The sequence below is a fragment of the Piliocolobus tephrosceles genome, chromosome 13 (assembly GCF_002776525.5).
Source record: "Piliocolobus tephrosceles isolate RC106 chromosome 13, ASM277652v3, whole genome shotgun sequence".
NCBI classification, from domain to species: Eukaryota; Metazoa; Chordata; class Mammalia; order Primates; family Cercopithecidae; genus Piliocolobus; species Piliocolobus tephrosceles.
In genome coordinates this window covers 7,875,629-7,896,018 of record NC_045446.1, presented here as the reverse complement: position 1 = coordinate 7,896,018, position 20,390 = coordinate 7,875,629, and the positions used below count along the sequence as shown (strand labels likewise).

General features: G+C 50.3%; 2 protein-coding genes across 2 annotated transcripts in view; one reads left to right on the top strand and one right to left on the bottom strand.

Annotated features, from left to right (window-relative positions):
• Positions 1–20,390, bottom strand: part of LOC111533669 (pyruvate carboxylase, mitochondrial-like) — a 1,148,173-nt gene that overhangs the window by 428,136 nt on the left and 699,647 nt on the right. The window lies entirely within an intron of this gene.
• Positions 1–20,390, top strand: part of PACS1 (phosphofurin acidic cluster sorting protein 1) — a 174,070-nt gene that overhangs the window by 143,208 nt on the left and 10,472 nt on the right. Inside the window, exons 5-17 of the mRNA XM_023186568.2 lie at positions 1,741–1,885; positions 2,132–2,223; positions 2,307–2,387; positions 5,356–5,415; positions 6,240–6,400; positions 6,763–6,856; positions 12,818–12,898; positions 15,485–15,600; positions 15,742–15,877; positions 17,424–17,528; positions 18,210–18,316; positions 19,030–19,184; positions 19,377–19,487. Coding sequence (XP_023042336.1) covers positions 1,741–1,885; positions 2,132–2,223; positions 2,307–2,387; positions 5,356–5,415; positions 6,240–6,400; positions 6,763–6,856; positions 12,818–12,898; positions 15,485–15,600; positions 15,742–15,877; positions 17,424–17,528; positions 18,210–18,316; positions 19,030–19,184; positions 19,377–19,487 — 1,444 coding nt within the window. The remainder of the gene's footprint in view (positions 1–1,740; positions 1,886–2,131; positions 2,224–2,306; positions 2,388–5,355; positions 5,416–6,239; positions 6,401–6,762; positions 6,857–12,817; positions 12,899–15,484; positions 15,601–15,741; positions 15,878–17,423; positions 17,529–18,209; positions 18,317–19,029; positions 19,185–19,376; positions 19,488–20,390) is intronic.

The window sequence follows — 20,390 nt, the reverse complement described above, 5'->3', positions numbered from 1 at the left end:
CCCTCTCTCCCTCACTCACCTGCTCTCTCCTCTCTCTCTTTCCTCGTTTCCTCCTTTCCTTTTCTTTCTGTCTTTCTTTCTTTCTTTCTTTCTTTCTTTCTTTTCCTTTCTTTCTTTCTTTCTTTCTTTCTTTCTTTCTTTCTTTCTTTCTTTCTTTCTTTCTTGTTCTTTCCTTTCCTTCTTTCTTTTCTTTCTCTCTCTGTCTCCCTTTCTTCCTTTCTTCTTTCTTTTTCTTTTCTTTCTTCCTTTTTTTCTTTTCTTTTATTTTATTTTTTTTTTTTTTTTGAGATAAGAGTCTCACTCTGTCACCCAGGCTAGAATGCAATGGTGCAATCACAGCTCACTATAGCCTCGACTTCCTGGGCTCAGGTGATTGTCCCACCTCAGCTTCCTGAGTAGCTGCAACTACAGGCATGCGCTACCACACCAAGCTGATTTTTTTATTTTTAGTAGAGACAGGGTTTCACCATGTTGCTCAGGCTGGTCTGAAACTCCTGGACTCAAGCAATCTGCCCACCTCAGCCTCCCAAAGTGCTGGGATGTGCCTGGCTGAGCAACCATTTTCTATATTTTATTTTATTTTATTATTAATTTTTTTTAGATGGAGTGTTGCTCTGTCGCCCAGGCTGGAGCGCAATGGCATGATCACGACTCACTGCAACCTCTGCCTCCTGGGTTCAAGCAATTGTCCTGCCTCACCCTCCCGAGTAGCTGGGACTACAGACGCCTGCCACCATGCCTGGCTAATATTTTGTATTTTTAGTACAGACAGGATTTCACCATATTAGCCAGGATGATCTCGATCTCCTGACATTGTGATCCGCCTGCCTCGGCCTCCCAAAGTGCTGGGATTACAGGCATGAGCCATCGCGCCCGGCCCGAGCAATCATTTTCAATCGTGATTGTTATCTTTAAGCACATGGCCCTGACCAGCACTTCTGGGGATAATTTTAAAGCTAAGACCTTAGGCCAGTGCAGTGGCTCATGCCTGTAATCCCAGCACTTTGGGAGGCCAAGGCAGGAGAATTGCTTGAGCCCAGGAGTTCGAGGTCAGCCTGTGCAACATAGTGATATCCCATCTCTACATAAAATTTAAAAATTAGTTGGGCATGGTGGTGTGTGCCTGTGGTCTCAGCTACTGAGGCTGAGGCGGGAGGATCACTTGAGCCTGGGAGGTCGAGACTGTAGTGAGCTGTGATCACACTACTGCATGCCAGCCTGAGTGACAGAGTGAGACCTTGTCTTTAATAATAATAAAAAACAGGCTGGGTGCAGTGGCTTATACCTGTAATCCCAGCACTTGGGAGGCCGAGGCGGGCAGATCATGAGGTCAGAAGTTTGAGACCAGCCTGGCCAACATGGTGAAACCCTGTCTCTACTAAAGATGCAAAAAAATATTAGCTGAGCATGGTGACAGACGCCTATAATCCCAGCTACTTGGGAGCCTGAGGCAGGAGAATTACTTGAACCTGGGAGGCAGAGGTTGCAGTGAGCCAAGATTGTGCCACTGCACTCCAACCCGGGTGACAGTGAGAGGCTCTGTCTCAAAAAAAAAAAAAAATAATAATAATAATAAAAGTAAGACCACGAAGCAGTAGGACAGTAGACACGGATTTGAAAGTGAGGAAGAAAATGTATCAGCAGAATGCCGTTGCTGCTGGGGGGCTTGTGCATTCCTTGGCTGCGTTTCTCCAGGTGCCTCTGTAGTAACATGCCTCCACCACCTCCCCTCGCTCCTAGGTGATGCAGCATCCTAATGAAGGCGCACTGGTGCTTGGCCTACACAGCAACGTGAAGGATGTCTCTGTGCCTGTGGCAGAAATAAAGATCTACTCTCTGTCCAGCCAGCCCATCGACCATGAAGGAATCAAATCCAAGCTCTCTGGTAAGATGTATGTAGCGTCTGGAGACCCTACAGCCCATCCTGGGAAAGCTGAACAAGACAGTGCCTGAAATATTCCTGGGCAAGAGACCTTTAGAGACCCCTGGAAGTAAAATGTAGCTTTGGCCCTGCCCTCCCTTCCACCCTGGCTGTGTTTCCCCCAAAGAGAACCATTGATTCCAGCCCATCGAAGTCTCTTGGGCCAGATCTTCCCATTGCAAGGTTATCTTACTCAGGTGTCTGTTGCAGATCGTTCTCCTGATATTGACAATTATTCTGAGGAAGAGGAAGAGAGTTTCTCATCAGAACAGGAAGGCAGCGATGATCCATTGCATGGGCAGGTAACTTTCCATGGTCCCTCACATGGAGCATCCAAGAAACTCCTGGGGTTTCCCACCCTCATTCTGTCCCCGTACCCACTTAGGACTTGTTCTATGAAGACGAAGATCTCCGGAAAGTAAAGAAGACCCGGAGGAAACTAACCTCAACCTCTGCCATCACAAGGGTGAGCCTCAAAGGTCTGGGGAGTGGTTGGCTAAGATTTTCAGTCTGGGGGTAGGTTGGCAGCAGCATATTCAGGCCTAGAAGAGGCTTCTTAAAATATATCAATACAGGGTCATCCCATCAACGATTCCGATGCACGCTGTGTATCCTCACCACCACCCAATTAGACTCACTGTTGTTGGGAACCACCATTACTGATAAGAGTGTTATATCCTTCATGTTATTGTTGGATAGAAAAAAGGAGGAGAACCCTTCTTTTAGAATTCAGAACAGATAGTGGCCCGTCAGGGAACAGACCGCCTCCCACCCACTCCAGTGGCTGCTTCATGTCACATGCTGTCCTCTGCAGGGAGAAGGCCAGCTCCCTCTAGGAGTTGTTTTAATCCTGTGCTGAACTTATGCAGAGATAATAGGCCAGTCGTGGGGTGCTCCTATGACCTTGGGCTTGCTAAGCTTTAATTACATCAGGTATTGTTCCTGCCTTAACGGATCCATAACCTTGGAGACCAGGTGCCTTTTGAGACTTTTCCTCCTTAAGAGTTCCGCAAGAGTCACTGTTTTGATGACATTTTAGTCCTGGACTGAGAAGCTAAAAACCTGAATTCCTAGGTGGTCTTTTAACAGATTCTGGAGTACCTGCATGAAGTGTGGGAGGGCCAGAAGTGCTGGGAACGTTTCCGAAGGGGAATTCACAGCTCCATTTCCCCAGAGGCATCCTGATTTTCCCCAGTGCAGAGCTAGCCTAGGGACCAACCCCCCTGAGAGCTGAGATGCCTGCCCCTTCAGGGATGAGAGGAGGCCGGATGCTGTCACCTCTCCCATCACACTGAGGTGTCACTGGACTTCAGGTAAATCTGCAAGACTGTGAACTGGATTTCCCGTCCAGTCAGCAACTAGGGAGCGAGAGGACTGTTTCCTTGTCCTCAGGTATCCACCTCTTGATTGGTGCTCCAAATGGTCCCCATGAGGTGTGTCACCAGTGCCCCAAATGCTTGACCTCCATTGCACTCTGGAAATAGGGAGTGACTGTAGGATCTCTCTGTAGTCAGCCCCTGCTGCTGAGTCTTTCTTTTTCCTGCTCTGTAACCAGAAAGCAGCCCTATTTTCTTCCCAACAGGTGCCCCCAGAGCTTAATAAGTCACCTCATCCTACCTGGGGTCTCCTCCTTGGCATGACCCTGGCACTTGACTGGAATTCATTGCTCCTGCTAATGTTCACTCGTCTAGAAGTGTTTTTTTTTTAAAGCTGCAGGCACTTTCTAGTTCTACCCCTGAGACTTAGTGACCTCCCTTAGTGCCTGTCTCCTCTGTGCATGCGCATTCTTCTCTCTCACCAAGAACACAGATGTACTTGACCTTCTCTGAACATGTCTCATGCTGCTCTGTCACTGGGAGCTCGACTTTTTTTCTCTGCTGTGAAGGCCCTTTCTCCCCTTTGAAGATTTATCGGTCTCGCAAGTTCATTGTTTTCATCCCCAGGCAGCAAGTCTGTCATTCAGGCAGGAAGTACATATGACCACAAGCTAAGCATCATGCCCAGAGACAGATAAGGCCCAGTCCATGCCATCAAGTGCACAGTGTCTAGTGACACTATACATTTCAACAAATAATTACAGCCCAGTAGGACAGGTGCCAAAAGACATAGCTTTGCAGTGACACCAGGGGACTGTGGCCACCTGTCCCAGAAGTGCCAGGACAGCTTTCCAGATGAGATGCTGAGAGATAGGTTTTTTAAAATAAAACTTCACCAAGCAGATTTGGGCAAAATTTTTATTCAAGGCAGAAGATACCCTATATAAAGGCCCAGTACAGTGCTGTGGCTCATGCCTGTAATCCCAGCACTTTGGGAAGCCGAGGCAGGCCCATCACGAGGTCAGGAGATTGAGACCATCCTGGCCGCCATGGTGAAACCCCGTCCCTACTAAAAGTACAAAAATTAGCTGGGTTTGGTGGCGTGTGCCTGTAATCCTGGCTACTCAGGAGGCTGAGGCAGGAGAGTCGATTGAACCAGGGAGGCAGAGGTTGCAGTGAGCCAAGATCACCCCACTGCACTCCAGCCTGACAACAGAGCAAAACTCCATCTCAAAAAAAAAAAAAAAAAAAAGGGCCAGTACAACAGCATGCAGTTTTTCCCAGGAACTCGAAGCAGTGAGTTTCCACTTGACTATGGGGTGTGAAGGGTCAAATAGAGAGATAAGGTTAGAAACAGGCAGACCCAGGCTTTGGACACTTACAGGCCTGACCGCTGAGCTCTGTTCAAGTAGTGGAGGCCAGTGAAGACTTCTAGTGGGAGGGTAGCATGAGCAGGTTTGCACGCGGAAGGACCACTGTGGGCTGTGGAGGGAACAAGACCAGAAACAGGCGGGCGGGGCATGAGATGTCAGCTGAAGGCTATTGCTGTGATCCCAGAGAGTCGAGGAGAAAGGCCTGAATGGAAACAGTCGTGTCACAGATGGAAAAGGGAGGATCCACGGTAGCCAGAATGGGCCTGTGGGGAGAACGGGAGGGAGAGACTCCAGGCGTAGATGTGGGTTCAGGTGTGTTGGCGACATCAGTAAGAGGATCAGAGGGCAAGGAGAAGACACTGCGTTCCACCGTGGAGCTGGTGAGGCTGAGGTGCCCATGCTGTGCATGCGCAGGTGGGAGTCAGCAGTGGGCACTGTGGATCTGAAGGGCAAGTGAAAGAGATGAGCTGGAGACCCACATTTGGGAGGTGTTGGGGCACAGTGGGGCGAAGGACCTGGGGATAGACATTCCTTCTCCCCGCAGCTGCACCCAAGGCCCAGGAGCCACACTGGAATTTGGCCTGTCTTCCTGAAAGGCTTTGAATGCCAAGGGCAGAGACCAAGTCCTCCAGTCTTCGTGTCCTCCCATAGCTCATCATGAAAGTGGGCTCTGGTGGGTGTTTGTTCACTTGAATTGACCCCTAGTGGACGTTGCTGAGAACTGTCATGCGATTTGTCCCTACAGCAACCTAACATCAAACAGAAGTTTGTGGCCCTCCTGAAGCGGTTTAAAGTTTCAGATGAGGTACGGCCCCTTACTCCCAAGGTTAATGGTGAGTTGAATTCCCCGGGTTTCACCCAGCATCCCTGGTGTATACTCTGTATTGCCACTGAGAGTCAGGATTCCGGGATTAATATTCCTGCTCCCCGTGGCCTGCCTGGTAGAGCCCTAAGGAAGAGGGTGGCTAAGAAGGACTTAAACGAGCAGAGGAGAGAAAGAGGCTATGCACACAACGCGGGGCAGCACAGCTACGCCCAACCCTTGGTGATGCCCAAGCCTCTGGTGTGCGATACAGGGACAGACCTGGCGGATGCTGCTGTGGTTGTCACTTAATTTCCCCTCTTATCCCACGGGGACATCAGTGAGCAGCAGCTTGTGAGGTGGAAATGTCCTTGGTGGTCAGCCGTGGAATAACCAGGAGTGGGCTGCTGAGAGAGAAGCAGTCTTTTCCCTGGGCTCCGGAGGGACCCATTTCTACAGGCTTCTAAGTGGGCTAACAGGAATAAAGAGGAAAATTGTTGAGAGCGATTGCTTTGCCTTCCTGTGGGCTGTAAGGAGGGTAGGACGAGCCCACACGGGCAGTGGGCCTTGGGATTCCTCAGCTGTCCCTCCTGGCACAGCTTCACAGTATGGAGTGGGGGCAGAAACCGGGGGGAAGGTGGCCTCACCATGTCCCCTCCCTCAGGCTGGATCATGGAAATGACGTGAAGGTTACTCCAGCCATGTGAAGCTTTTGGCATGTCCCTTAAGCAGGACTATAAGGGTGGCCCAAGAGAAAGGAGCTGCTCATCAACCACAATTGTTAATAGGGGTGACCCTAAATTCAGAGACTCTTTTTTCCCCTGCAGGTAGGCTTTGGGCTGGAGCATGTGTCCCGCGAGCAGATCCGGGAAGTGGAAGAGGACTTGGATGAATTGTATGACAGTCTGGAGATGTACAACCCCAGCGACAGTGGCCCTGAGATGGAGGAGACAGAAAGCATCCTCAGCACTCCAAAGCCCAAGCTCAAGTGAGCCCCCCTCTCTGTAGCCAGCCTCCAGACTCTCCTTCCTGGCCGTAGCAGTCTCCTGACCCCCTTCCTCACTGTCCCCTCTATTACCAGAGAATCTTGGTTCTTCATTCTTTCTGAACCTCTGGCTCTCTGGGAGAAGGTCACTGTTTTGCCTCTCACTGACAGAAGTCCCATAGGACTCTCAGGAAGTCCCCCCTCCCCTGACCGACCCGCCTCTTCACCTTGCACTTCCCTGCTCACCGGGCTTTCTGGACACCCGTAGCTTGTTGACCCGCCCTGAATGCCAGCTCCACTCAGCTCTCCCAGCGTGCTGTTCTGAGCCCTGGCAGCACTGACCCTGGCTGTGCTCTTCACCACAGGCCTTTCTTTGAGGGGATGTCGCAGTCCAGCTCCCAGACGGAGATTGGCAGCCTCAACAGCAAGGGCAGCCTCGGAAAAGACACCACCAGCCCTGTGAGCGCGACCGCGGCTGCGGGGCAGGGCGGGACCATGGCATGTCGGGACTCGGCACTCCGACCCTCTGCGTCTCTGATCAGGGGTCATGTTGTGACCTTAGAAAAGTGGCCTCATTGGTGGGGCACAGTGGCGCATGTCTGTAATCCTAGCACTTTGGGAGGCGTAGGCGTGTGGATCATGAGATCAAGAGATCGAGATCGGCCGGGCGCGGTGGCTCAAGCCTGTAATCCCAGCACTTTGGGAGGCCGAGACAGGCGGATCACGAGGTCAGAAGATCGAGACCATCCTGGCTAACACGGTGAAACCCCGTCTCTACTAAAAAAATACAAAAAACTAGCCGGGCGAGGTGGCGGGCATCTGTAGTCCCAGCTACTCAGGAGGCTGAGGCAGGAGAATGGCGTAAACCTGGGAGGCGGAGCTTGCAGTGAACTGAGATCCGGCCACTGCACTCCAGCCTGGGCGACAGAGCGAGACTCCGTCTCAAAAAAAAAAAGAGATCGAGATCATCCTGGCCAAGGTGATGACAAACAGGCTCTAATAAAAATACAAAAATTACCCAGGCGTGGTGGCATACACCTGTAGTCCCAGCTACTCAGGAGACCAAGGCAGGAGAATCACTTGAAGCCGGGAGGCAGAGGTCGCAGTGAGCCGAGATTGAGCCACTACACTCCAGCCTGGCAACAGAGCAAGACTCCCTCAAAAAAAAAAAAAGAAAGAAAAAAGAAAAGTGACCACATCTTGTTTCAACCTCAGTTTTCTTCCCCTCAGTCTAACTGGGAGCTTAGCTCTTTGGGGTCATTGCTGTGTCGGGTCGGGTTGTTCTTTTGGTCTGTTGTCGCCTTGGCCCAGAGCCTTCCCTCTCAGAACACATACAACCTCCCCCTCTGCTGGGTGCAGTGACTCACGTCTGTAATCCCAGCTCTTTGGGAGGCCGAGGCGGGTGGATCACTTGAGCCCAGGAGTTCGAGACCAGCCTAAGCAAAAATGCAAAAGTTAGCCAGACATGGTGGTGCATGTCTGTAGACCAGCTCCTCGGGAGGCCAAGGCAGGAGGATACCTTGAGCCCAGGAGGCAGAGGCTGCAGTGAGCTGTGATCCCACCACTGCTCTCCAGCCTGGGTGACAGAACAAGACCTTGTCTCAACAAAAACCTCTCCCTTCGTGTCCGTTCTGTGGTAGCCCTAGGAAGCTGCTCTTCCTTCCTTTACAATGGAAGCCAAGTGAGCGTTGTAGCGATGTGAGTGCCCAGCTTAGGGTTTGCCCTCCAAAGCCCAGTGTCTTTTCTGCAGATCAAAGAAACACGTCCTTTAAATCCTCCTGTTCACCTACTTTACTGGCAGATGAAGCCTAGTCATTGTTCACCAGGGGGAATACCAAACTCGCCCTGCAAATCGGTAGTAATTGTGCGGAGATGATAGGAAACAGGCGAGGCCTCCACCACTGAAAAGCACGGGTCTGAAAGGGCAGGTTCCATCCTGGAAACCACCGTCTCTTGGTGCATCCCCTGGCTGCCCTTCTGCCTGCTGCCACCAGATGGGGCTCTCTCCCAGCTCACCGCTCTTCCTGGTTAGGACAGCGCCCCACGTGGCGTTAGTGAGGAAATGCGTGGGAAACTGCAGCCCAAACAGACTCCTCCCTGAGAGAAACCCCAGGCCTGCCCCTGCAGACCCTGCACCCTAGACGCTGTTCCAGGCCGGGTTCATGGGGATCCAAGAACTGAGGAGACCTCGCTTTAAAAAAAAAAAAAAAAGCCTTTCAAATTTATTTTTATTTTATTTTATTTTATTTTATTTGAGTCAGAGTTTTGCTCTTATCGCCCAGGCAGGAGTGCAATGGAGCAATCTCGGCTCGCTGCAACCTCCACCTCCCAGGTGCCAGTGATTCTCCTGCCTCACGTGCCACCCATACATACCCTGCTAATTTTTGTGTTTTTAGTAGAGATGGGATTTCACCATTTTGGCCAGGCTGGTCTCAAACTCCTGACCTCAGGTGATCCACCCACCTCAGCCTCCCAAAGTGTTGGAATTACAGGCTTGAGCCACCGTACCCAGCCTTTTTTTTTTTTTTGGGGGGGGGTGGTTGTGGATAGGGTCTTGCTCTACTCCCCAGGCTGGAGTGCAGTGTGTACCCAGCCACCTCACTTTCTTTAGTATTAGTGTTTAGGATGTGGCTTGGAGATGCTTTTCCTCACATGGAACTGCTGAATTGCCCTGCTGAATGGACACCATCCACATGGGCAGACCCGAACCCTGGCCATGAGAGGCAAATTCCTTCTGAACTATATGGGATGACTCTAGAAAGAAACCTGGGAGCCGGCTGAGGGAGGACTGTTTCTCAGTGTTCCAGGAATGTAGAGCAAGTGCCCTAATGTAACTAAATTACTGAGACAGTGCCCCAAAAGCAGTAAGCACTTAGGTGTTCACCTAACACTGTGGGACAGAGTGGAGCTTCTGAGTTTGAGTCTTGACTCCACCACTCCACTGGCTGTGTGATCTTGGGCATGTTACCACGCCTTTGCTTCCTCATCTGCGAGGAACATGTTAAAGCTAGTGCCTCCCAGGGTAGTGAGGAGATGGAACAGAATCATGCACATCAGACTGCCCTGTGGGGTGTGCCTGACTGACTTACTGCATACAGAACACTGCTCATTGCTCACCGACTACTATTGCTCTTATTATTATAATTCCTTAGTGCCATTTCAGTTTTGGACTCCTAAAATTGATAGAATCTAGATGTCTTTTTAGTGAGTCCTTCAAATTCTGGTTCCCTTGGCCAGGTTTCAGACTCACTTTGCTGGTTCTGTGCTGATATTTCTATTTTGAAGGGCCCCATATGTCTGGAAGTGGGTGTGGAACTTTGGAATCCTTTGGTATGAAAGGCGCTTTGGGAACAGCAGAACAAGGCTGTGCTCTTAAATGGAGAACTTCTGAATGGATTAGGAAAAACCACGAGATTGTGCACATGTAGGCAGGCATGCACACACCGCCTCAACTTGTGTCCTCTCTTCCCTGGTTTCCTAACACTGTTATTTATTTATTTTTCTTAATCTTGCTTTTTGTTCCCCACATTTTAGAGGATTCAGTTTATCGCTAGAACCAGAAAGAATTTCTGCTGATAAAAATTATTCCAGTTGTTGAATTTTCCCAAGACTTGAGCACAGAGTGGTGTGCAACATAATTTGGTTCTCCAAGCTGATAACAATGAGCTTTGACAGTGCTTCAGTTAGGGCAGCCACAGAGGCAGACTTCCAGCCAGGACTGCCTGCTGCCTAAGTCGCTATTTCCACAGCACTATAAATAATGCCATTAGAGCCTAGTCCTTCATGAAATGATAGCCTACGTATTACCACTCTTGCCCCCTTCTCTCTGACACAGGCCTACACTCTTACCCTTCAGCAGCTGACATTGTCCATGGGCACAGTAGTGCAGACTGCTGGGGAACCTCCAGTGTTGCCTCATCCACGTCCAATGCCAAACACTTGGTCAGACACAGCTGGAGTCCTGCTGGTGTTCCAGCATCCTTGGGGGGTGAGGGGAAGTGCGTTAGTGTTTATAGAAGCAGGAACAGAAATGTGGAGAAGTTGGGAATTTGTCCCCAGGAGGATTATTTGGGACATCTGGAAGAGCCAGTAAATAGCCAGCAGGTGTCTTCTAAGCCCAATCTAAGTTAAAGATATTATCAGGAGATGGATATGCTAATTACATTGATTTAATCATTTCACAATGTATCCATACATCAAAACATGTTCTATACTGTAAATATATACAATTTTTATTTGTCAATCATAGCTTAATAAAGCTGGGGGGAATAAAGATCTTACTAAATATTGCAGCCTTGACATGGAAGCAATGCTGTAGCTGTCATAGGGCTTAACAACAAGGCATGCTACTTTAAAACCTCCCGGCAGACCTGTGTTATCACCCAGTTCATTCTCTTTAAAACACATTTAATTAATTTGTCATATTGAGATCCAAAATGGAGTGAAATTATCTTTAGTCTCAGGTCTAACCAGAGCTTTTCCATGGCCATGGCTGGGTGTGGTGGCTCACGCCTGTAATCCCAGCACTTTGGGAGGCTGAGGCAGGAGGATCACTTGAGGTCAGGAATTCAAGACCAGCCTGGTCAATCAGCATGGTAAAAGCCTATCTCTACTAAAAATACAAAAATTAGCCGGGCATGGTGGTGGACACTTGTAATCCCAGCTAATCGGGAAGCTGAGGCAGCAAAATCACTTGAACCTGGGAGGCAGAGGTTGCAGTGAGCCAAGATCACACCACTACACCCAGTCTGAGCGACAGAATGAGACTCAGTCTCAAAAAAAAAAAAGAAAAAAAACATTGGCTGATCATATAGACAAGGTGTAAATGAGCTAGCTCTGCAATCTGGAAGCAACCTGTTCTGTGGCTGTGAGCCATTACACAAGCCAAACCGTCTGAAGATCTGGGGTCCCAGGGTCTAGCTTAGGCATGCTGAGTTAGTCCAGCAAATGGCCTGGAGCAGGGATTCTCAACTGGGGATGATTTTGCCTCCCAGACATATGGCAATGATTGGAGACATTTTTGTTTGTCACCAATTAGGGGGTGGAGAGTTGCCACTACCAGCACCTGGTGAGTAGAGGCCAGGGATGTTACCAGACATCCCACAGTACACAGGACAGACCCCCACAATAAAGAATGACCCAGCCCCGGCTGGGTGCGGTGGCTCGCACCTGTAATCCCAGCACTTTGGGAGGCCGAGGCGGGTGGATCACAAGGTCAGGAGATCGAGACCATCCTAGCTAACAAGGTGAAACCCCCGTCTCTACTAAAAATACAAAAAATTAGCCGGGCATGTTGGCAGGCGCCTATAATCCCAGCTACTTTGGAGGCTGAGGCAGGAGAATGGCGTGAACCCGGGAGGCAGAGCTTGCAGTGAGCCGAGATTGTGCCACTGCACTCCAGCCTGGGCAACAGAGCGAGACTCCGTCTCACAAAAAAAAAAAAAAAAAAAAAAGAATGACCCAGCCCCAAATGTCAATTGTGCCAAGGTGGAGGAACCCTGGTTTAAAGTGTGGCACAGGGAGCTTGCTGTGGTGATCCTTGTTCCATAGTTTACTAGGTGACCCTGAACTTACTAGCCTGATGCTTCTCAGTATTACATGATTGACTCAGAGAAAGGACTTTGAGTCATTGGGAGGAAGTGGGATATCGTTTATATTTTCTGTCACTTGTGGTTCCCTACAAGAAACAAAAAGATTCACTAAAGTCAGTACCTTCCCTGCATCTAAGACCTACAAACCCAAAGTCACTGCTGGTGACTTTGAATTGCTGTCTGCACAGCAAGAAGCAGTATTAACAAGTATGAAAATCTGGATATGTATCTGTATTTGCAAAGGAAATTTTTAATATTTATGAGAAATGCTAATAAGAGTTGGGGACAAATGGAGAATTAATTTACACCTAAATGGCTTAATATTGGGTGTCTTTCTGCTTAGTATATCCTGTTAGAGGGTTTTCTGGATGTTCCCACCAGGCAAAAAGCATTTGGCTACCGTGGATATCTTGTAGTCTCAAAATCAAAGACCTGAACCTAGCATGCTGCTTTCTCTGGCAAGCAAAGGAGTTCTTCCTGGTGTCCTTCCTGGGCAAGGGTATTCACTGGATCCAGGGTCAAAGACTTGATGGATGCAGTAGCAAAGCCATCTAAAGTTTGAGCTTCTCTTCCCTAGTGACATCTCGTGGGAGTTAGAATTTCTTGGTTCTGAATCTCCCTGTGTTATTGACTTGATGACAAACATAACTGATCCCTCCAAAACCTAGTTTTCACAGAAATGTACCCCCCCACATAACATAAAAGCCCTGAAGATTTTATGAAGTTTGAGATTAAATGAAAGTATTTTAAGCTTCATAGGGACCTAGTAAAACAAATTAAAGTGGTAGTTATTTGGATCAGTGATAACTAATTCTTGTAATTTTTGCAGATGGAATTGGCTGCTCTAGAAAAAGTTAAATCTACTTGGATTAAAAACCAAGATGACAGCTTGACTGAAACAGACACTCTGGTATGTATGGATCAGTCTCCTGTTTCAGCTATTTCAAATACAGTGTTTGTCTCTTCAGAAATAAAGGCAGAAGGACCTTCAGGACCACCCTAGAAATTTCACCTAAATCTACGGGCTTATGAATGTCCCGCGCTCTCTTTGTCCTGAAATACTTACCTGTGGAATGTAACCTACTACCTGGTGTAGATACCAAGTTGCTCTCAAACTTAATATACCAGAAATGTCCTGATTCTGCCCTTTAATAAGAGCTGACCAAATGCTAGTTGGGGAAACTTCTCACCATCTGTCACCAACGTTCTCCCTGGAAAATCGTCCCTTCCTCCTTGGGTGTTGCTCTTTCTGCAGCCAGGCAACCCACAACATTCAGTCTCTGACTGGTACTGGTCCATGTTCTAAGAGGTGCTGGAGCTGCCCAGGAGTGCAGGCCTAAGCCCCAGTGAAGTGGAATTGAGTTGGTTGGGATGCCCAGGTTTTTTACATGTTGAATTGCACACACGTTTCCTGTGCACCTGCTTGTGCTGGGCACTGAAGATGCAAAGATGAGCAAGCCACAGTTTGTATCCCCTGTACCTCCCTGGGTCTCCGCAGAGTCCCAGGGACAGGGGATGCAAATTGGGGAAGCGATGTCTGAGCTGGGCTTTGCAGGTTACATCAAAGTTCATCCCATGGGACCAGAGGCAGGACCCTTGTGGGGAAGGAGCAGAGAACTTTACGGAATGCTATCTAGGGATGAGCCTCGCGGTGGGACCTGCTGGGAGTTGACTAGAATCTGTGATAGAATTATTTTAGCCTTATGTTTTCTATAGTAAATAAGACTAAAGATCTTATATATTTAGGCTTGATTCAAGGTTAATTTGAAACTCACTACCCTAACTTATATTTTCTAGTTCACCACTAATCTGAATAATCCAGCTTCCACTGTGGCCCCAATGTGGTCCGTACTGCACGTGGCAAGTACAGTGTGGCCTTTTCAAAATTAAATTCCAGTTGTGTCACTTCCTGATTAAAATTCTTCAGGGATTGGCCAAATCTCAGCAATTTAATGTTGAGTGAGTAAAAGCAGCCGAATACCAAAAACTGCATGCCATAGGATTCCAGTTCTGTGAAACTCACAAACGGGCAAAACTAATCCATGAGAGTGACATCAGCATACCTGTTACCCAGGGGACGGGGAGGGGCATAGGGAGCCCTCAGGAGTGCTGGAACGTTCTGTCTTGATCTGGTTAATGGTCACCTGGGGGCATATTTGCATAAAAATTCAAGTTGACTATTCTAGATTTGTGCTTCTTATTTTATAGAAGTTATGCCCTCAGTAAGCATTTTGAAAACATAAAGACAAGGCAGAGGCAGGGAAGTAGGCAGGTACGCAGCCTGCATGGAGAGCAGAGTCCTTCCTGAGGGCTGGAGCGTTAGGGAGGTAGTGGGCCCGGGGAGGAGGCACGGGTGATTAATTTAGAAAGGTGGCCCAGGCTGGTTCATGGCGGACCTCAGAGGCCCCACTAAGGAATCAGACTTGGCCAGGTGTGGTGGCTTACACCTGTAATCCCAGTAATTTTGGGAGGCGGGGGCAGGCATATGGTTTGAGCCTGGGGATTCAAGACCAGCCCAGGCAACATGGAAAAACCCCCATCTGTACAAAAAAAAAAAAAAAGAAAAGATACAAAAAATCAGCCAGGCATGCTGGCATGCACCTGTACTTGGAAGGCCGAGGTAAGATAATCACTTGAGCCCAGGAGTTCAAGGCTGCAGTGAGCTGAGACCATGTCACTGCACTCCAGGCTGTGCAAGAGAGCAAGACCCTGTCTAAAAAAATTAAAAAGGATGTCGGGAGTTCAAGATTAGCCTGACCAACATGGAGAAACCCCATCTCTACTAAAGAAAAAATACAAAATTAGCCAGGCATGGTGGTACATGCTTGTAATCCCAGCTACTCGGGAGGCTGAGGCAGGAGAGAATTGCTCGAACTTGGGAGACGGAGGTTGCGGTGGTGCCAAGGTTGCACCATTGTGCTCCAGCCTGAGCAACAAGAGCAAAACTCTGTCTCAAAAAAAAAAAGTGATCTGAGGAAAGGCAAAGGCCTGGGCTCAGAAGGTGGATGTGAGAGTGTGGCCAAAGCAGGGACAGACAGTGGTGGCGTGGGGAGGAGGAAGGAAGGGAGAATCTCAAGGGAGATGCAGCTGGCTTTGGCCAAGGTGAAGAATGGGGCTATGGCCCTCTCTGGTCTTCTAGACCAGATAAGGTTTGGTCAGGGCGCCAAGGAGATGCATCTAGGGGTCCCCTTCTCACTCCTGGAGACAGCAGGTCATCAGTACAGTCTTTGTTTGCCAGCAGGTCGTTTGTAACTGGATATTTACTGGATTAGCAGTAAAAAGCAGCCTAGGGTTCCCCCACAGGCTGTACTCAGTTACCGGTGAACAGTGGCGATTTTCCTTCGCCTGAGGCAAGAGATTTAGGACTGCTTGCTTTCAGGAAAAGAGAATGAGTAACTCTCTTCAGGATGGTGATGGGGCCTGGCCAGTCCAAGGAGGCTCCTGGGTGGTCACTGAGTGGGAGGTCATTTCCACTGTTTCCTCTCCTCCATGGTAGGAAATCACCGACCAGGACATGTTTGGAGATGCCAGCACGAGTCTGGTTGTGCCAGAGAAAGTCAAAACTCCCATGAAGTCCAGCAAAACAGATCTCCAGAGCTCTGCCTCCCCCAGGTACTGCAGATGGAAAGGAAGCAGAGGGTACCGGCTGCAGCTGTGCTTAGTGTGGGCTTCGGGGCTGAGGTAAAGTAGGGCTGGCACCGGCTTTGGGGTTGGAGGGGCTATTTCACCACCCTTTCTCCACCTCCCTGGCAGCAAAGTGGAAGGGGTACACACACCCCGGCAGAAGAGGAGCACGCCCCTGAAGGAGCGGCAGCTCTCCAAGCCCCTGAGTGAAAGGACCAACAGTTCGGACAGCGAGCGCTCCCCAGATCTGGGCCACAGCACGCAGGTACTTCTGCGTCCCCCCAAAACACCAGGACCCTCTGAGATTTCCTGAACTTCAGGCTCTATTTTATTGGCTTCCTTGGACAGTTAGTTGGAGAGAAGAGGAATACTTGGAAATGCTCTGAACAAAAACTCTTAAAGAAAGACTAAATTAGAGAGGTCTTCCATATTCCTTACTTACTGCCAGTGTGGAATTAGCTTCCACGCCGACCCCTAGGGCGCAGGCACGGGAGCCAAAAATGCTGTGTGGTCCTGGCCTGCCCGGCTGCGAGTGTCGATTCCACACCACTGGTGTCTCTGCCTCCATCAGACGTGAGTCTGGAGATTGTGCCATGAATCCGCTGTTGCAGAGGACAGCAGCCTCTGGATCTCATGGGACACCCTGACCCGAGCTTCCGACCTGAGTCAGGAGCTGTGGTCGGTCGTCGTGCTCTCAAGCCCAGAAGCCAACAATATTAAACTATTTCTTTTTTTTTTTTTTTTTTTTTTTGAGACGGAGTCTCGCTCTGTTGCCCAGGCTGGAGTGCAGTGACCGGATCTCAGCTCACTGCAAGCTCCGCCTCCCGGGTTCACGCCATTCTCCTGCCTCAGCCTCCCGAGTAGCTGGGACTACAGGCGCCCACCACCTCGCCCGGCTAGTTTTTTGTATTTTTTAGTAGAGACGGGGTTTCACCGTGTTAGCCAGGATGGTCTCGATCTCCTGACCTCGTGATCCACCCGTCTTGGCCTCCCAAAGTGCTGGGATTACAGGCTTGAGCCACCGTGCCCGGCCATATTAAACTATTTCAATGGAAGGACCTGAGAGTGGGCTGGAGAAGAAGTCAGAAGCAACTGGGCCTTGGGAATTGTGTTCTCCTTTTGAAGGCCTGTGGTGTCAGAGATCTGGGACAGGGATTTTCCCAGCACACCTCACACAGTTCAGTTCTGCTAGGGTTAAATAGCCAGCCTGTTCATTCCCCTGATAACTTATCAAGTGCATTGTCAGTGTGGCCTCCTGAGCTCCATGCTATTACATGGCTGAAAATGAACTTGAGACTAGAATAGCCCAGTGCCTGGGGTGAGGTATTGTCCTTCTTGTTAATCACTGTTCCTGAAATACCTTTTGTTCCCTTAGACAGCAGGTCCCCACACAGCACTCACTGCCACTCTCATTATTTCTCTCCCCACTGCCCTCGTTTCCGTTTCTCTAAGCACCTGCTGGCCGCCCTCTGCCTCTTCTCTCCTGGTTCTTATGCTGCTGCCCCTCCTGCCACCCGCACCGTTTCCCATCCACGAGGCTTGCTGCACCTCCCTCTCCACCTGCCCTGGCAAGACAACCACTGTGGCTTTGTTCCTTCTCTCCGTGTGTCCTCTAAGGACTCGCTTTGCTGCTGCTTTCTCCTCCTTTACATCGTGGTCTGGCCAGTGGGAGACTGAATCTCCCTCCCAAAGGCCTCGTATCTGTTCTCTCTGAACACCCCTGCTCCAGGGACTCCCCATGCACCAGTCCAGCAGCCCTGTCCTCAGGCTCCCTGGGGACTCCCTAACAAGAGACACTTTTGTTCCTGCAGATTCCAAGAAAGGTGGTATATGACCAGCTGAATCAGATCCTGGTGTCAGATGCAGCCCTTCCAGAAAATGTCATCCTGGTGAATACCACTGACTGGCAGGGCCAGGTAAGTGCTGAAACTGCGAGACCACGTGGGGGTCCTGGAGGGCAGGCAATGCCGGGGTGCATTGTCAGTGTGGCCTCCATGCTATTGTGTGGGGAGATAAGAAACTCACCCCTTCATCAGCCCCCGCCTGCTCTGAACTGAGCCCAGAACTCTGAGTTCTAGTCCAATTTCTGTCATTGTCCAACTTGCAGGATCTTAAGTCACTAACTTTGCTGTACCTCAGCTTCCTTATATGTTAAGAAACAAACAAAAAGCAACAGTAATTCCTCCAGGGCGCCAGGAGCGTCAGGCAGCATAGCGGAATGGAGGCCCCTCGAGAAGCACCTGGCTGTGACCTCCAGGGCTGCCCCCGTGAAGGCAGGTCAGCAGGGCAGAGCATCCCTGCCTGCTCCCTCAGCGCTGTCCACCTGACTTAGACACTGGTGCCAGGGACACCTGGAGTGTCCTAGCATATGAAACCCCCTAAGCCTTGCCATCTCTCACACTCTGTGTGTCTCGTGGGTCGGCCCCACCCTCTCCTTATTGGCAGTCTGGAGACCTGGCTGCCTTTGCCCAGCTTCAGTCTGAACTGCAGAGGACAGGGGCCCTGCAGCTCGGTCTGGGCCTCGCTTGCCTCTTGGCCCTTGTGAAGGAGTGATGTGTTCTCACCTGTGTCCCTGCTCTCCTTCCTCCCCATCCCAGTATGTGGCTGAGCTGCTCCAGGACCAGCGGAAGCCTGTGGTGTGCACCTGCTCCACCGTGGAGGTCCAGGCTGTGCTGTCCGCCCTGCTCACCCGGATCCAGCGCTAGTAAGGGCTCTGGCCTCCACTCTCCTGCCCTTAGGGATTCCCTCTGACTTCATCTTCCCACCCTGACTTCTAAGCAATTATAGACCCTCCTGGCCTCATCAGACTAAGAATCTGCAGAGGGGCGCATGTTTGGGGGGGCGGGTGGCAGCAGCAGGCTGTGAGGCTCGAGGCCCCTGCAGACCCCAGAGGATCAGGGGTGGAAATATCAATTCCTGTGCTCCCTGCCTCCCTGCCTGGACTCCTGCCATGCCTTGACTTGCTTTATCCTCTTTAACACATGATGGAGAGGACACACAGGTTTTAAAAAGATCTTGTATTCCTTCCAACTGCAACATGCTGCTAGACATTCAAGAGTCAGTGCTTCCCCCACCCTCAAGTCAGAGCTTCCCCCATCCTTAGGGCCTTCTTAAAAGGCTTGAGTCCCTTGCCCTTGTAAAAGAGAACTGTGGATTCCGGGCTTGGGAGCACGCACCCTGCGTTAGCTTCAGCTGTTCTGTCTGCTTCATGGGCAATGCCCTCTGACCCAGATTTTTCTCTTGGTTGTGAAAGCACTGTGGCTTATTCCCTGTGTGATCCTGTCTGTTTTATTTTGTGGATTGGTTTGCTTTTCCCCTGTGGGTTGTTGAGATCACACAAAGTCAGCTCTGGGCCACCCGCTGGGCAGGATCCTGGCACCACCTGAGCACTGCTATGACACTCCACTTCTTCCCCAGCTGCAACTGCAACTCTTCCATGCCGAGGCCAGTGAAGGTGGCTGCTGTGGGAGGCCAGAGCTACCTGAGCTCCATCCTCAGGTTCTTTGTCAAGTCCCTGGCCAACAAGACCTCCGACTGGCTTGGCTACATGCGCTTCCTCATCATTCCCCTCGGTAAAGACGGGCGGCACCAGGAGGGCATCGGGCATGAGGGTTCTGTAGACAGATACCTTGTCTGGAACAGGATGGTGGGGTTGGGGCCTAGGAAGGGACGGTCAAGAAGACCAAGGCCATGGCCAGGGACAGCTGCTCCCACACTGTCTCATCTCCTGACCAATTCAACACCTGTGGTTTTCCATCTACCAGGTTCTCACCCTGTGGCCAAATACTTGGGGTCAGTCGACAGTAAATACAGTAGTTCCTTCCTGGATTCTGGTTGGAGAGATCTGTTCAGTCGCTCAGAGCCACCAGTGTCAGGTAATGGCCCTGTGTAAGGAGCTTACTTCCACCCCTGGGGTCCACAGGTGCCAGCCTGGCTGCAGAAGGAGGCCGAGGTCATGCTGCTTTCCTCCCTGCAGCTCTCACCTTCCGGGTTACTCTGCCCATTCATTTTTCCATAAGTGTTTATTAAGTGGAGGCTCACTGTGCACGGCCCCTCCACTCTGCTTGTTTTCAGCCTCTGCTATTTGCTCTGCTCCTGTTCATCTGGAAGGAACGACGGCCATGCTGGCGTAGTGGGCAGGGCATCTCTAGTTGTAGAGATGAAATACGAGGAACAGAGAATGGCAGTCGAGTGATGAAAAAGTCACTTGGTAAATGAATAACGCCACACCAACCAGGTGCTTTCTTAAATATCAAATAAAGGTGGCAGAGGTCAAGGGTGCAGTGGCTCACACCTGGAATCCCAGCAGTTTAGGAGGCCAAGGTGGGTGGATCACTTGAGCCTAGGAGTTTGAGACCAGCCTGGGCAACATAGCAAGACCCCATCTCTACAAAAATACAAAAATTAGCTGGGCATGGTGGTGTGCGCCTGTAGTCCCAGCTACTCGGGAGGCTGAGGTGAGAGAATTGCTTGAGACCAGAAGGTTGTACTCACGCCACTGTACTCATCACACCACTGCACTCATCACGCCACTGGACTCATCACGCCACCGCACTCATCACACCACCACTCATCACGCCACTGCACTCATCACGCCACCACTCATCATGCCACCGCACTCATCGTGCCACTCCACTCATCACGCCACTGCACTCATCACGCCACCACTCATCACGCCACTGTAATCATCATGCCACTGTACTCACCACGCCACCACTCATCACGCCACCACACTCATCACGCCACTCCACTCATCACGCCACCACTCATCACGCCAC